This window comes from Pseudoliparis swirei, chromosome 18 (genome assembly GCF_029220125.1).
Source record: "Pseudoliparis swirei isolate HS2019 ecotype Mariana Trench chromosome 18, NWPU_hadal_v1, whole genome shotgun sequence".
Lineage (NCBI taxonomy): Eukaryota > Metazoa > Chordata > Actinopteri > Perciformes > Liparidae > Pseudoliparis > Pseudoliparis swirei.
The window spans coordinates 27,581,500-27,597,008 of NC_079405.1; the positions used below are offsets into that span (position 1 = coordinate 27,581,500).

Sequence of the window (15,509 nt, forward strand, 5' to 3'; positions counted from 1 at the left end):
ATATATATATATGTATATATAATATAAAAATAAGTAAATATAAATATATATAATATATCTATAGATATATAAATTAGTATATATATATATAAATAAATATATATATATAATATATATATATAAATATATGAATAAGTAAATATATATATATATATACATATATAAATAAGTAAATATATATAGATATATATCAATATATATGTATATATATAATACATATATAACTATAAATAAGTACATTTATATACATATATCTATAAATATATATATTTAAATAAGTAAATATATATATATATATAATATATATACATATATAAATAAGTAAATATATATAGATATATATCAATATATATGTATATATATAATACATATATAACTATATAAATAAGTACATTTATATACATATATCTATAAATATATATATATATAAATAAGTAAATATATATATAAATATACATATATACTGTATAAATAATATATATAAATAAGTATATATTTATATATATATTGAGAACACAATGGGGGGTGGGGGACTACATTGGGATAATACCGTCATGAACAGGACGAGTCACACTTTTGCTCTTCCTGGAACATTTCTAGGACAAAAGCCGATTGTTCACGCCCAGAGCTCCATTAGGGAAGTCATATCTCCAATGAGCCGTGATATTATTGTTATGATACATGATCCAAATAAACTCTTTCTTTAACATGAACACGTTGCAGTGACGCTCTGTTCTGTTTCTCCTGTGTCTCCTCTCTGTCTCCTCTGATTGGTTCATTCCCTTCACCTGCCCTCAGCCACGCCTCTATCTCCCTGATTGGTTCATGCTGTACACCTGTGTGTTTCCTCCCAACTGTGCCCGTCTTATCTTGTCTCCTGCCGGTTTGTTGTCTTCATCTCGTAGTGTCTCTGTCTCGATGTCTCATTCTCAGTCTTCGTTCCCATGGTGATTTCTAGTTTTTTGGGTAGCTGCTTTCGAGTTTTTATGTTTTACTTTTTCCCCAAATAAAGTGTTTTTTTGTTTCACTCCAGCCGGTCTCTCTGCACATGAGCCTCACCCGGGACCAGTGCAGTAAATATGTTTTTAAATATCTGAGCGGGGAGTTTTTTCATTTTTTTCCCTCCTTGTTTTTTTCTTTGGGTTTATTTGATAAGGGACAGTCAGAGCACATTAATGAAAAACATTTCTGTAAATGTATAGAGTTATTAGCCAAGAGGCTATTTTTTCATCTGTAGTCCCGAGAGGCATAAAACAAACCTAAAAAATATAAGATTACATGTAAAAATGTTTTACAATATTTCAGCTTTCCAGTGCACCAACAATTAATCGTGAGAATAGTGAATATACTCTGAGACATGCAAGTTGAAAAATAAACTTCTCAGGCCCCTGGTGGACAAACTATGTAATGGTCCTAAACTACCTAAAAACATATTACTCCCATTTCTGTCTTATTGGATGACATGTGCAGTAATACCGAGAATTCTGCTTATATGTTTATTCTTAAAGTACAAAAATAAAAGTTAGAGCTCTGTGTGTGCATAGGGGGGGGGGGGGGTACATGAATGGGACAGGAGGCGCACTGGAGGCCCCGGGCTTTGATCCTCCACATAACAAAGGCACCTACAAGCTCCATACCGGCCCTGTAGCATTGTTCCACCGGGGACACTATAGCTCATAAAAGCATGAACCAGTATCCACACACACACACACACACACACACACACACACACACACTCTTCTTCAGCCCTCAGACCGCCTCACCGTACATGAGGCGATACGCTCGACGCTCCCCAGTTTGCATGTTTGTCGCTCTGTGATCCTGCAGTGTGAACTTCTAAGTATACAGATTATCTCGGGGCTTGTGGCCCCCCTGGGGCATGCATTCCCGATGTGGGGGGGGCCAACCTCACTGTCATGGTCCCCCCCCTCCCCTCCCCCACACACACACACACACCCTGATCTGCTTTTGCACACTGTGCAACATGCCTTAAATCCAGATTAACCCAAAACTGTCAGACTGAGTACATGAAGTTCATCAGGCCAGTTAATTGAAGCTCTTTATGGTCACTATGGGGGGGGGGGGGCGGCACTGCAAAGGCTCCTCCACAGGGTGCTGTTAACCTGTAATTGCATATACCCCCCCCCCCTCCTCCCCCTAAAAGAAAAAAAAGACTCGAGAATAACCTCATCGCATCCTCGACGTGACCACTCGGGTCTCTCTCCGGCGCGTCACGGGAGGGGGGGGGGGGCTTCGCGTGGAGCAGCAGCGGGGTGTACCGGCTGACCCCGCCCCTCCGCCGGGGGAGAGAAAGCTGGCGCACCTGGGCTTTCTTTTTTTTTCTTTTTTTGCAAGCGGAGGGAGCACCATCCCAGACGTCGACTGGGTTTTTTTGCGGTTGGGAGCAGCCCACCTCTCTCTCTCTCCCTCTCGCTCTCCCTCTCCCTCTCCCTCTCTCTCTCTGCAGTATGCATGTTCACCAGGGAACGTGCGACGCGCTCACGTCCCGGCAGCAGCAGCAGCGCACTTCACTTCACCGGCCGGAGAACATCTGCTAAAGAGTCGCGGATAAAATTTTTTAAAACAACTACTTGTATTGGATGTGGCAGGCGGACCGGAGGCGGAAGAGCCCCGGAGTGTACCGGAGGAATATACGGTGTTACGGCAGGAGAGTAGCCGGGCTGCCGCGCGCTCCTCCTCTGAACGTGGACAATCATGCATGCGCTCTTCTGGGGCTTGGGGTTCCTTCTGTTCCCGGACTTCTTGAGCGTGGTCGCGTCTGCGGGGAGGTTGCTTCTGAATTCTTCAAGCACAGGTAAAGTAGAAAAGTAGAAAAGCGTCTTCTGAAGAAGAGCTTCCGTTATGTGATCACCGAGGGAAGAGGATGAATGAGTTTTCTTTTTTTGGAACTCGAGCACATGACTTTTTTCTTCTTCTGGAGAACTGAAGTTCACCGACGTGCCTGTCAAGTTGGGAATAAGATGAAAGAATAATACAATTGGTATGTTAACCTCTCTGATTTTCCTTACCCCCCCCCCCCCCTCACCCCCCTCCACCACAGTCAAACAGGAGATCGGCGCGTACGAGATCGTGACGCCGGTACGCGTGAGTGAATCCGGGGACGAGTTTCCAACCGGCGTGCACTTTAAGAGGAAGAGAAGAAGTTTGGCGGAGGGCAGCGGCACCGGGAACGGGACGGATAACTGGGCCTCGCCGAACACCCACTACCGGATCTCTGCTTTCGGACGGCACTATCACCTCAACCTCACCATGGACTCGGGATTTATCGCCCCTCTGTACACGGTGACGGTACTCGGGGTGCCCCGAGGAGACAACGGGACGTTTGTAGCAACAGATGGGGAGGAGGAGGAGGAGGAGGAGGAGAAGAAAGAGGAGGAGGAGAAAGAGGAGGAGGAGAAAGAGGAGGAGGACACGGAGTTAAGGCACTGCTTCTATAAAGGACTCGTAAATGCACGAGCGGAACACGCCGCGGTCATCAGTTTGTGCTCCGGACTGGTGAGTTGTGTTTTTTACGCACGCGGTTAGATTCGTCGTGCATGTGGTGGCCGGGTGTTTGACTTTCCCACGGTGGGTGTTCAGAGGCAACTGGTGCCTGTGCAGGAGGTGGGGAGCTGCGAAAAGCTGCGAAAATATGCAAAAAGATGCAAAAAAGCTGCAAAAAGTTTCAAAACACTGCAAAAAAACTGCCAAGAAAGTTTCAAAAAAGTTTCAAAAAACTGCAAGAAAGCTGCTAAACTGCTTAAAAGCGGCAAAAAAATGCAAGAAAGCGGCTAAACTGCTTAAAAGCTGCAAAAATATCTGCAAAAAAGCTGCAAGAAATGCAAAAAAATGCAAGAAAGCTGCAAAACTGCTTTTAAAAAAAATGCAAAAAGCTGAAATAAAACCTGCAAAAAGCTGCAAAAACACTGCAAAAAAGCATCAACGTGTTATCGTGCAGATGTCAAACTTCTGTGCAGGCACGTGTGTTATTGCTATTTTAATAAACATATCTGTTTCGGAGAGCATTAAAACAAAAAGGTTCATATCCCAGTAACGACGATATAACGTCGTGTGGATGTTTGAGTCTCAATGAAATGAAGTTGGAGTTGATTTAAAACTCATTCAGAAGGAGCACATACCTTTGAGAATGCGTGACACGTTTATATGTATATATTTGTATATGTGTTGATTGTTGGCTGCACTTCCAGACACTAAACACATCTCAGCCTAGAGAACAACTGGCAGGACTCCCGGGTCCATGCAGCCTGCAGGGGTCAAGTTCAATGACCTCAACTCAAACACGTCGGTCTCCGGTCCGCCGGTTGTTGTTCGGTGACGTCTTTACGCTCGCCGGTGAGCGGGAGGACGGGCGTGATGACGTCATCGCACTCTGTCCTGCTCCCAGGCATGCGCCTTGTTGTTGCTTTTTGAAGAAGTGCCCTCTGAATGTAAACATACACACGGCGAGGGAACGGATGTGACTGAAGGAGCAGAAGAAGAGATCAACTCCTCCCACGAGAACGATGTGGACAGTCATGGAGCGTATTCTGATTTTTATTTGATATTTAAGATCCCGGAGGGAACAATTGTTTTAAAACAGGCGCTGCTGCTGAGAGCCATCCCCAAATAATGTGTCAGTCGGGGGATTCTCTCTCCCCGGGTCACTCAAAGTGCACAAGCGTAGTAAAGAAGGAACCAAGGAAGCAAGGAAGCTTCTCCTCGTGCACCCCTTGCTCTACACACGCAGGAGATGTTAACGGTTTTCAAATACAACTCGTGCCAAATATAAATGTGTAAAAACTGCTTACCGAAAAGGCCAAAAATGTGCTTGGGTCGGCGTTTCCCTTATCTGGAACATCGTAGACCTCCAAGTGAGGCAGCGCACTAATCGTCCATGTGAAATACGTATACCAAGACGTTCAGCCCGCTCGCCAAGAACATGTAATCTCGCCGCTGCGCTGATAGGATCACACGGTCCCACTGTTTTCTCTTTGCTCAGGGACCATTATTACATGCGTGCAAATTCACTGATTTCACCTTTTTTAATGAAAGCCCCTGAGTCTCTCTGCATTTACTTTCTCTAATGAATAGACCATGAGCCACATTCCTCTGATGCTTGATGTGAAACAATACATCGCATTTAAGTTACAGGGCCGGCTCTCTGGTTGCATTGAGGTTCATGTTCTCCCCTCCTTGTCGTTGCTGTGAGGCAGCGTCGGAAACACACGAGGGCAAAGGGCAAAAAAGCCCTTAAGAAATATATCATTTTGCCCCTGGTATCAGTAAGATTATAAATATATTATATAATTTTTTTTACAAATATATTTATACATATATATATATAAATATATATGTATTTATATATATTTATATATATTATATATATATTTTATAAATATTTATATATATTAAATATATATATATATTATACATATATACATATTTTAATATATTTATATTTAAGAGAGGGGCAAAACAAATGCCCCCATGATTTCCTCTAATAATTCTGATAATTTAATGACCTTATCAAAAACATCGGAGCCTATATGACCCGATCCAGATTCTATTAGACTATTACCTAATAGTCTTATTATTATCATTTTTATGACAATTGCACATATACTGTAAGCCTAAATAAGTATATTTATTATTTTTATAAAGGTTAAATGCAATTTCTTTTTAAATGCCTCTGGGTTTCAGTCAGTGGGGGGAAAAATGGACCCCTAAAAAAATATGTAAATTGAAAAAACAATGTTTACAAAGTGCTCTACGGGGTCAAGGCAAAACAAATGGAAATGTAAGAAACAAATATAACATTTAAATATATATATATTAAAATTAAAAATTAAAAACAGACAAACTAAATGAGGGGAACCAAAAATCTGTATTAATGGACGAGATCACTTAAAAGCTGTTCTATAAAAATGGGTTTTAAGAAGTGATTTAAAAGAAGTGACTGATCCCGCGAGCTTCATCCTCTCCGGGAGGTCGTTGCAAGGTCGAGGGGCTCTAACGGGCAAAACCGCGGTGACCTCGGAATAAACGCTTCCAGGACGGAGGAGACTAACCGGGATGCTTTTCTTTCTCGCTGCCGTCCAGCTCGGCACCTTCAGGTCTCCGGAGGGGGAGTTCTTCGTGGAGCCCCTCCACAGCTACCGAGGAGAGCGCTACGAGGAGGAGCACACCAAGCCTCACGTCGTGTACAGGAAGCGGGTCGCCGAGCAACAGGCGGCGGCGGCGGAGGACTCTGCCTGTGACACTTCAGGTACGGCGTGTGACACGATGCAGGCGATCCGATTGGCTCGGACGAGGTCGTCACAAATGCGATGCGGCTCGATGTAAAGCGTTAGCCTGCAAACACAAACACGTGTAGAGCTGCTGTGTGTCGCGGTCGAGCCGGCCAATCAGCTGTCGGCTTTGCGAGGGTTTTCCACAGTAGAACTTGCCGTGTGTTCGGTGTGCGTGTGCATTGAATGCATCATGTGACCTTTTTAAATTGGGTAGGCAGACTTAATCGGTTGTAACGGATGATGTAACGGCAGCTGAGATTATTGAGCTCTCGCAGTACGGTAGAAAACTGGTTATTGAGTCAGATTACACAGAATAAAAAATCTCTTTAGAGCCGGATACTTAACTTCAAAATGCAAAAAAAAAATAGAAAACGATGATAATGCCATCTATTGTGATATGAAAATGGAATATTAGTAGAACTTGCATTTATTATGTCTGCATGTGCATGCATGCATCATGTGACCTTTTTTAATTGGGTAAGCGGCATAATCAGTTGTAACGGATGATGTAACGGCAGCTGAGATTATTGAGCTCTTATAGTACGGTTGGCACACATGTAGCCGATCTGGTTCAAACGAGGTGAAAACTGGTTATTGAGTTATATTAAACAGAATAAAATGTCTCTTTTGAGCCAGATACTTAACTGTAAAATCCTCAAAAGAAACAATAATAATGCTATATTGTGATCTGACGATGGAATCTCAGGAGAACTTGCCATGTATTATGTCTGCATGTGCATGCATGCATCATGGGACCTTTTTAAATGGGGTTCCCACAGATCAGAATCAGAATCAGAATCAGAATCAGAAACAGTTTTATTGCCAGGAATGTTTACACAAACGAGGAATTTTTTTTGGCGGAAGGTGCAACATTTGGACATGACAAACAAACAACAATCAACACAGATGGAAGCGGACGTAATCGTTGTGTTGCCTGTCGGTTGTAATGGGAACAGATGATGTAACAGCAGCTGAGACGACGAGCTCTTACAGTACGGCAGAAAACTGGTTATTGAGTCAGATTTTCCAAGAAGAAACAGAATAAATGTGTTCTTTAGAGCCGGGTACTTATATAAAATCACCAGGAAACAATGCTAATGCTATCTGTTTTGATATGACAATGACATATCCCTGTGCCGGTTGGACATTTTTCTCACGAGTCGGCTCCAAATAGAAGTGTGTGTGATGGAGTTTTTAGTGGAAGTTGGATGTGGATCTGTGCCGGCTGACATGTCGTGTCTTCCAGCTGCGGCCCGGCGGTGAGCGAGCTCTCCAACTTTCACACAGGGAATAAATAAGAGGAGAAAAAATCATTTGGAAGTTCACCCGCTGTATCGCTCTCATCTCAGTTTACTGGCTGCACTTCCTGTTGACTCTTGTACTTCCTCTTCCTCTTCGATAAGGAGCCTCGAACGTGCAGCGGTAAGCCGCGAAACTGCCAAAATGATGGAGAACGAAAATACATCTGGAGAGATTTACTCTCTTTGTGCTGCATGGAGCAGGCCTACTGTGTACAGCAGGGGTTTTATATATATATATATATATATATATATATATGTATATATACATATATATATATCTTAATATCTTTATACATATTTATATTTATATATTAAATATAGATTTATTTATATATTCATATATATATATATATATTTATACATATATATTTATATAAATATATTATATATATATATTATACTTATATATATTATACATATTTATATATTAAATATATATTTATTTATATATTTATATATATATTTATCTCCCTCTCTATATCTATATATATAAAATATATTTATATTTATATATATTATAAATATTTATATATTAAATATATATATATTTATATATATAATATATATGTATCTCTCTCTCTCTATATATACATATATATATTATACATATAAATATATATTAATATATTTATATATATGTATTAATATTAATATTAATATTTATATATATATTATATATATTTATATTTGTATATATCATCAATCATGTCTGCTGCTGGAAGTAGATCCACTGATATGACGACGAGGTCCAGCTGGCTGTCATCTCGGTGCTGCTGCACTGCTGGTTGTCCAGAAAGGCTGATTCAAGATTAAGACCCCCCCCCCCCCCCCTCCCCCCGGTGTTCAGAGGGTCTCTCGCTGCCCGGTTGTCCAACATGCTTTTCTTTTTGGTGTTCGCGCTGCAGTTATGCGCTCCATATTTTGATGGCCGGGTGCCAGGTTTACCTCGTCTGAACCCTCTGCCCTCCTCCTCGCTCCCCTCTTCTGAAAAGAGGAGGGAGAGAAGGAGGGAGAGAGGAAAGAAAAAAAGAGAAAGCATTCCAGGCAGCGTTGGTTTGTCGACCCACTCGTTGAGCAACAACAAACCAGAGAGAGAAAGAGGCGACTCGTGTGAACAACACCCACCTCCAGGCATCAGAGCACCTGATGTTCTCCACCTTTCAAAATCAAATGTTGAAAAGTTTTTTTTTCATTTTTTTTTCACTTTCACTGAACAAAGAAAAACGCGACAACATCGTAAATGACAAAAATAAAAACTTAAATTAGGAGAAAATATATATTTTTTAAGAATATTAAAATACAAATAAAAGAAAGAAAGTCAGTAGAACATCTATAGTAAATTAATAAGGGGGTCATCAGTCGCTCTTTACCATTTTGTTATCAATTCTTTTAAGGTCAGCTGAAAATGTTACTCATTTTTTCCTTTATTGTAACATAAAAACATTTCTCTAACATTATAACATATTTAATTTGAAACCTTCAAAATAAAAGCACAGGATATTTTCCTTAAATTTCTTGAATAAAAGGTGATCACATGTCTGCCAAGCCACCAGGGGGCCACATAAAACGACGTGGCGGGCCGGATTCGGTCTGCGGGCCTTGTGTTTGACACCTGAGGCATGAACCGCCACCTCAGCCTCACTCCATCACCCGTTATCCCTCCCATCGTTCTCATTCACACATGCTGCTCCTCTCTCTCCAGGACACAGACACAAGAGACACGAGCTTCACAAAGGGCCGGCGGCCGAGCCCGGCGCGGCGGCGCCCGTGGTCGGCGGCGCCGGCGTGCTCGCCGACTTGGAGTCGCTGAGCGCCGCTTTGCTCAGACCGGAGAGCGGCGGCGACTCGGGACCTCACAAGAGATCGAAGCGCTTCCTCTCCTACCCGCGCTTCGTGGAAGTCATGCTGGTGGCCGACAGCAAGATGGTGGAGCACCACGGCGGCAACCTGCAGCACTACGTACTCACGCTGATGTCCATCGTAAGTCCTTCGGGCGGGAGGCGGGTGGCGTGAAGAATCTGAACACGTGTGCATATTACATACATGTAATGTGGTGTGTGTCAGTTCGGCCTTTGGAGGGAAAGGGGGCGGGGCCTGGTGTCAGGGGGAAACACCACTTTCAAACAGTGAGGCCGAAGAGAGGGCAGCTTGAGCCCGACTGCTCTGATGAATGTTACAACGTACGCTCAGGGATGTCACGCCGGCCGCCGACTCTGACACTTCAAATGTGAGCGTCTGCAGGGGCGTCTGCAGGGGCGTCTGCAGGGGCTTCCCAGTACTACAAGACAGAGCCCATGGTGGAGTTCCCAGTAACTCTGTCACATTGCACCTGGTTTTAAGTTCACGAAGATATCGTAACGGTCTGAATCAAAACATTAAAAGTGGTTGTATCTTTAACATGTTGTTATTGTTTCCGTTCTTCAGGTGTCTTCCATCTACAAGGACCCCAGCATCGGAAATCTGATCAACATCGTGATCGTAAAGTTAGCCATCATAAACAACGAGCTGGTAAGGACGCCGCATTAATATTCATCTCCACGGTAACGGGCGTGTGCACGCGGCGTTCTCGATGACCTCTGACTGTTTGTCCGCGCGCTCTCAGGACGGTCCGGTCATCTCCTTCAATGCACAGACCACTTTAAAGAACTTCTGCATCTGGCAGAAGAGCCAGAACCTGCTGGACGACAGCCACCACTCCCACCACGACACGGCCATCCTGATCACCAGGTTACCACCTTCATTAGGACTTTTAAAAACAACGAACAATCCTTAAACAGGTGTAAATCACATGGGTCCCTGAGCGGGGTCCGTGCGGTCATGGAAGGCCTGAAAAAGATATGACATTTTAAAATGGTTATTTCCAGGCCAGGAAAAGTCCGTGAAAAAAAATGTAATCCCCAAAGTTTTGGAAAAGTGATGGAAATGAGTTATATTCACTTTTAACGCACCTCAGAGTCTTATCTACAATTTTTTAGATAAATGGTTATTCTTTTTATCAAACTACTGTCTCTCATTCATTTGAGTCATTTAGGGTTATTTACGGTGTGCTTTGGAATTCTCTTTGTTTGTTTAAATACGACATTTTCTCACTTTTTCATGTTTACACCGAGATTTCAGAAATGCTTGGTCATGGAAATTTGATTTAATGTCCTGGAAACTCATCAACATGTGAATATGAGCCCTGAAGAGGCCCGATGGATAGAACTGCTGTATAACAATGTGCTATGAAGACGCTACCAAGGCTGGGAAACTGCTCTGCTCTGCTTGACCTTTACCTTGACCTTGACCTGTGTCTTCACCACAGGCAGGACATATGCAGAGCGAGGGACAAGTGTGACACCTTAGGTAAGTTTGACAACATGAACCCGTTTCCACTCAACTTCCCGGTGTTGATGGTGGAGAACACAGGTGTCAAACACAAGGCCCGCGGGCCAAATCCAGCCCGCCACATCATTTTATGTGGCCCCTGACGGCTTGAAAGACAGATGATCCCTTTTTCTTAAAGAAATTGAAGAACATTTTTTCGTGCTTTTATTTTGAAGGGTTCAAATGAAATGGATTTATGTTGTAATATTAGAGACGTTTTCTTAAGTACAATATGTCTACACTCAAAGAAACAATAATCAAATGCAAAGAAAGTCATTTAACTATATTTTCGAGAAGTTTATAAAGTGCTTCCGGCCCTTTAAGAGGGCGGCCATGATGCCGATGTGGCCCACGGTGAACTTGAGTTTGACGCCCCTGCTGTAGAACGATCACGATGGAGACAAAAGGTCCGTCTGGGTTTCTCCCCTCAGGCCTCGCGGAGCTGGGCACGGTGTGCGACGCGTACCGCAGCTGCAGCATCAGCGAGGACAACGGCCTCAGCACGGCGTTCACCATCGCACACGAACTCGGCCACGTGTGAGTCAGAGCGCTGGCGTCCATCTTCGTTAGGGGAATGTTTGGGGAAGACGCTGGTAGAACTTCTAGGAGTCCAGAAGCACGCCTTAGGAGTTAGAGTCCACATGCACGCCTTAGGAGTCCACATGGACGTCTTAGGAGTCCACATGCACGCCTTAGAGTCCACATGCACCTTAGGAGTCACATGCACGCCTTAGGAGTCCACATTAGAGTCAGTCCACATGCACGCTTAGAGTCCACATGCACGCCTTGAGTCCACATGCACGCCTTAGAGTTAGGAGTCATGCACGCCTTAGGAGTCCACATGCACGCCTTAGAGTCCACATGCACGCTTAGAGTCACGCCTTAGGAGTCCACATGCACACCTTAGGAGTCCACATGCACGCCTTAGGAGTCCACATGCACGCCTTAGGAGTCCACATGCACGTCTTAGGAGTCCACATGCACACCTTAGGAGTCCACATGCACGCCTTAGGAGTCCACATGCACGCCTTAGGAGTCCACATGCATGCCTTAGGAGTCCACATGCACGCCTTAGGAGTCCACATGCACGTCTTAGGAGTCCAGAAGCACGCCTTAGGAGTCCACATGCACGCCTTAGGAGTCCAGAAGCACGCCTTAGGAGTCCACATGCACGTCTTAGGAGTCCACATGCACGCCTTAGGAGTCCACATGCACACCTTAGGAGTCCACATGCACCTTAGAGTCCACATGCACTTAGGAGTCCACACTTAGAGTCTACATGCACGCTTAGAGTCCACATGCACGCTTAGAGTCACATGCACGCCTTAGAGTCCATGCACGCTTAGGAGTCCACATGCACGCTTTAGAGTCCACATGCACGCCTTAGGAGTCCACATGCACGTCTTAGGAGTCTACATGCACGCCTTAGAGTCCACATGCACGTCTTAGGAGTCCAGCACGCTTAGAGTCACATGCACGCTTAGAGTCTAGAAGCACGCTTAGAGTCACATGCACGTCTTAGAGTCCAGAAGCACGCTTAGAGTCCACATGCACGCCTTAGGAGTCCAGAAGCACGCCTTAGGAGGCCACATGCACGCTTAGAGTCCACATGCACGCTTAGAGTCCACATGCACGCCTGTCCAGAGCACGCTTAGGAGTCCACATGCACGTCTTAGGAGTCCAGAAGCACGCCTTAGGAGTCCACATGCACGCCTTAGGAGTCCAGAAGCACGCCTTAGGAGTCCACATGCACGTCTTAGGAGTCCACATGCACGCCTTAGGAGTCCACATGCATGCCTTAGGAGTCCACATGCACGTCTTAGGTCACATGCCTTAGAGTCAGATGCACGCTTAGGAGTCCACATGCACGCTTAGAGTCCACATGCACGCCTTAGAGTCCACATGCACGTTTAGAGTCCACATGCACGCTTAGGAGTCCACATGCACGCCTTAGGAGTCCACATGCACGTCTTAGGAGTCCAGAAGCACGCCTTAGGAGTCCACATGCACGCCTTAGGAGTCCACATGCACAACATGCACGCCTTAGGATTCCACATGCACGCCTTAGGAGTCTACATGCACGCTTAGAGTCCACATGCACGTCTTAGGAGTCCAGACGCACGCCTTAGGAGTCCACATGCACGCTTAGAGTCCACATGCACGCTTAGAGTCCACATGCACCTTAGGAGTCCACATGCACGCTTAGAGTCACATGCACGCCTTAGAGTCCACATGCACGCTTAGAGTCCACATGCACGCTTTAGAGTCCACATGCACGCCTTAGAGTCTACATGCACCTTAGGAGTCTACATGCACGCTTAGAGTCCACATGCATGCCTTAGGAGTCCACATGCACACCTTAGGAGTCCACATGCACGCTTAGAGTCTACATGCATGCACGCTTAGAGTCTACATGCACACCTTAGAGTCCACATGCACGCCTTAGGAGTCCACATGCACACCTTAGGAGTCTACATGCACCTTAGAGTCACATGCATGCTTAGAGTCACATGCACCTTAGAGTCACATGCACGCTTAGAGTCCACATGCACGCTTAGAGTCGACATGCACACTTAGAGTCCACATGCACGCCTTAGGAGTCCACATGCATGGCTTTAGAGTCCACATGCACCTTAGAGTCCACATGCACACCTTAGAGTCCACATGCATGCCTTAGGAGTCCACATGCATGCCTTAGAGTCTCATGCACACCTTAGAGTCCACATGCACGCCTTAGAGTCACATGCATGCCTTAGGAGTCCACATGCACGCCTTAGGAGTCCACATGCACACCTTAGGAGTCCACATGCATGCCTTAGGAGTCCACATGCATGCCTTAGGAGTCCACATGCACACCTTAGGAGTCCACATGCATGCCTTAGGAGTCCACATGCACACCTTAGGAGTCCACATGCACACCTTAGGAGTCCACATGCACACCTTAGGAGTCCACATGCACCTTAGAGTCTACATGCACTTAGAGTCTACATGCACGCTTAGAGTCTACATGCACGCTTAGAGTCCACATGCACCTTAGAGTCTACATGCACTTTAGGAGTCCACATGCACACTTAGAGTCCACATGCACCTTAGAGTCTACATGCACGCCTTAGGAGTCCACATGCACGCTTAGAGTCTACATGCACACTTAGGAGTCCACATGCACCTTAGGAGTCACATGCACGCTTAGAGTCCACATGCACGCTTTAGAGTCTACATGCACGCTTAGAGTCCACATGCACACTTAGAGTCCACATGCCTTAGAGTCTACATGCACCTTAGGAGTCACATGCACCTTAGGAGTCTACATGCATGCCTTAGAGTCACATGCATGCCTTAGAGTCACATGCACACCTTAGGAGTCACATGCATGCTTAGGAGTCTACATGCACACCTTAGAGTCACATGCACACCTTAGAGTCCACATGCACACTTAGAGTCACATGCACGCCTTAGGAGTCCACATGCATGCTTAGAGTCCACATGCACGCTTTAGAGTCTACATGCATGCCTTAGAGTCCACATGCACGCTTTAGGAGTCCAAATGCACGCTTAGAGTCTACATGCATGCCTTAGGAGTCTACATGCACGCTTTAGGATTCTACATGCATGCCTTAGAGTCTACATGCACGCTTTAGAGTCTACATGCATGCTTAGGAGTCCACATGCACCTTAGAGTCTACATGCACGCCTTAGAGTCCACATGCATGCCTTAGGAGTCCACATGCATGCCTTAGGAGTCCACATGCACGCTTTTAGAGTCCACATGCACACCTTAGAGTCCACATGCACGCTTTAGAGTCCACATGCATGCCTTAGGAGTCCACATGCACGCCTTAGGAGTCCACATGCATGCCTTAGGAGTCCACATGCACACCTTAGGAGTCCACATGCACGCCTTAGGAGTCCACATGCATGCCTTAGGAGTCCACATGCACGCCTTAGGAGTCCACATGCACGCCTTAGGAGTCCACATGCACGCCTTAGGAGTCCACATGCACGCCTTAGGAGTCCACATGCACGCCTTAGGAGTCCACATGCACGCCGTATCTTCTGGTGTTTTGGTGTTTCTGATCCGAGGTCCTAATTTTACAGTTTTAATTCAAACCTGCCCTGCAGCCAAAACTGTTGAGTCAGCCAGATCTGTGTGTGTGTGTGTGTGTGTGTGTGTGTGTGTGTGTGGGGGGGGTAACCCTCAGACTGGAGGCTGTTTCGGCCCTCATCGTCTCTCGCTCTCCGCTCCCTCTAGCCGTGAAACAAAAGGATTATTATGTGATTATTACGTTTATTATGATCCGCGCCGAGCGGCGACAACGCGCCGAGCCCCCGGAGCTCCGTGTCATTCCGTACCTGTCAGGTGGGGGAGCTGAGTCGCTCTGAAGGGGTGGGGGGGGGGGGGCGTAATATAATAAGAGGCGAGCGTCCGCCATTAATCCGGCCCCCCTGTCTGCAGCCTTCCTCTCGCGGAGCGTCCGTCTGCTCGTCCCGTCACATTTCTCGCCGTGTTCATGCCTCTCGTGCTTCTGCCTCTCAGGTTCAACATGCCTCACGA

At 45.3% G+C, this 15,509-nt stretch overlaps 1 protein-coding gene across 1 annotated transcript in view; it reads left to right on the forward strand.

The window, feature by feature from the left end:
• Positions 1–2,392: 2,392 nt before the first annotated feature.
• Positions 2,393–15,509, forward strand: part of adamts9 (ADAM metallopeptidase with thrombospondin type 1 motif, 9) — a 36,913-nt gene continuing 23,796 nt past the window's right edge. Inside the window, exons 1-9 of the mRNA XM_056437379.1 lie at positions 2,393–2,815; positions 3,062–3,516; positions 6,100–6,265; positions 9,294–9,571; positions 10,016–10,099; positions 10,194–10,318; positions 10,896–10,936; positions 11,389–11,494; positions 15,492–15,509. The exon at positions 15,492–15,509 is cut by the window's right edge and continues 129 nt beyond it. Coding sequence (XP_056293354.1) covers positions 2,716–2,815; positions 3,062–3,516; positions 6,100–6,265; positions 9,294–9,571; positions 10,016–10,099; positions 10,194–10,318; positions 10,896–10,936; positions 11,389–11,494; positions 15,492–15,509 — 1,373 coding nt within the window. The 5' untranslated portion in view covers positions 2,393–2,715. The remainder of the gene's footprint in view (positions 2,816–3,061; positions 3,517–6,099; positions 6,266–9,293; positions 9,572–10,015; positions 10,100–10,193; positions 10,319–10,895; positions 10,937–11,388; positions 11,495–15,491) is intronic.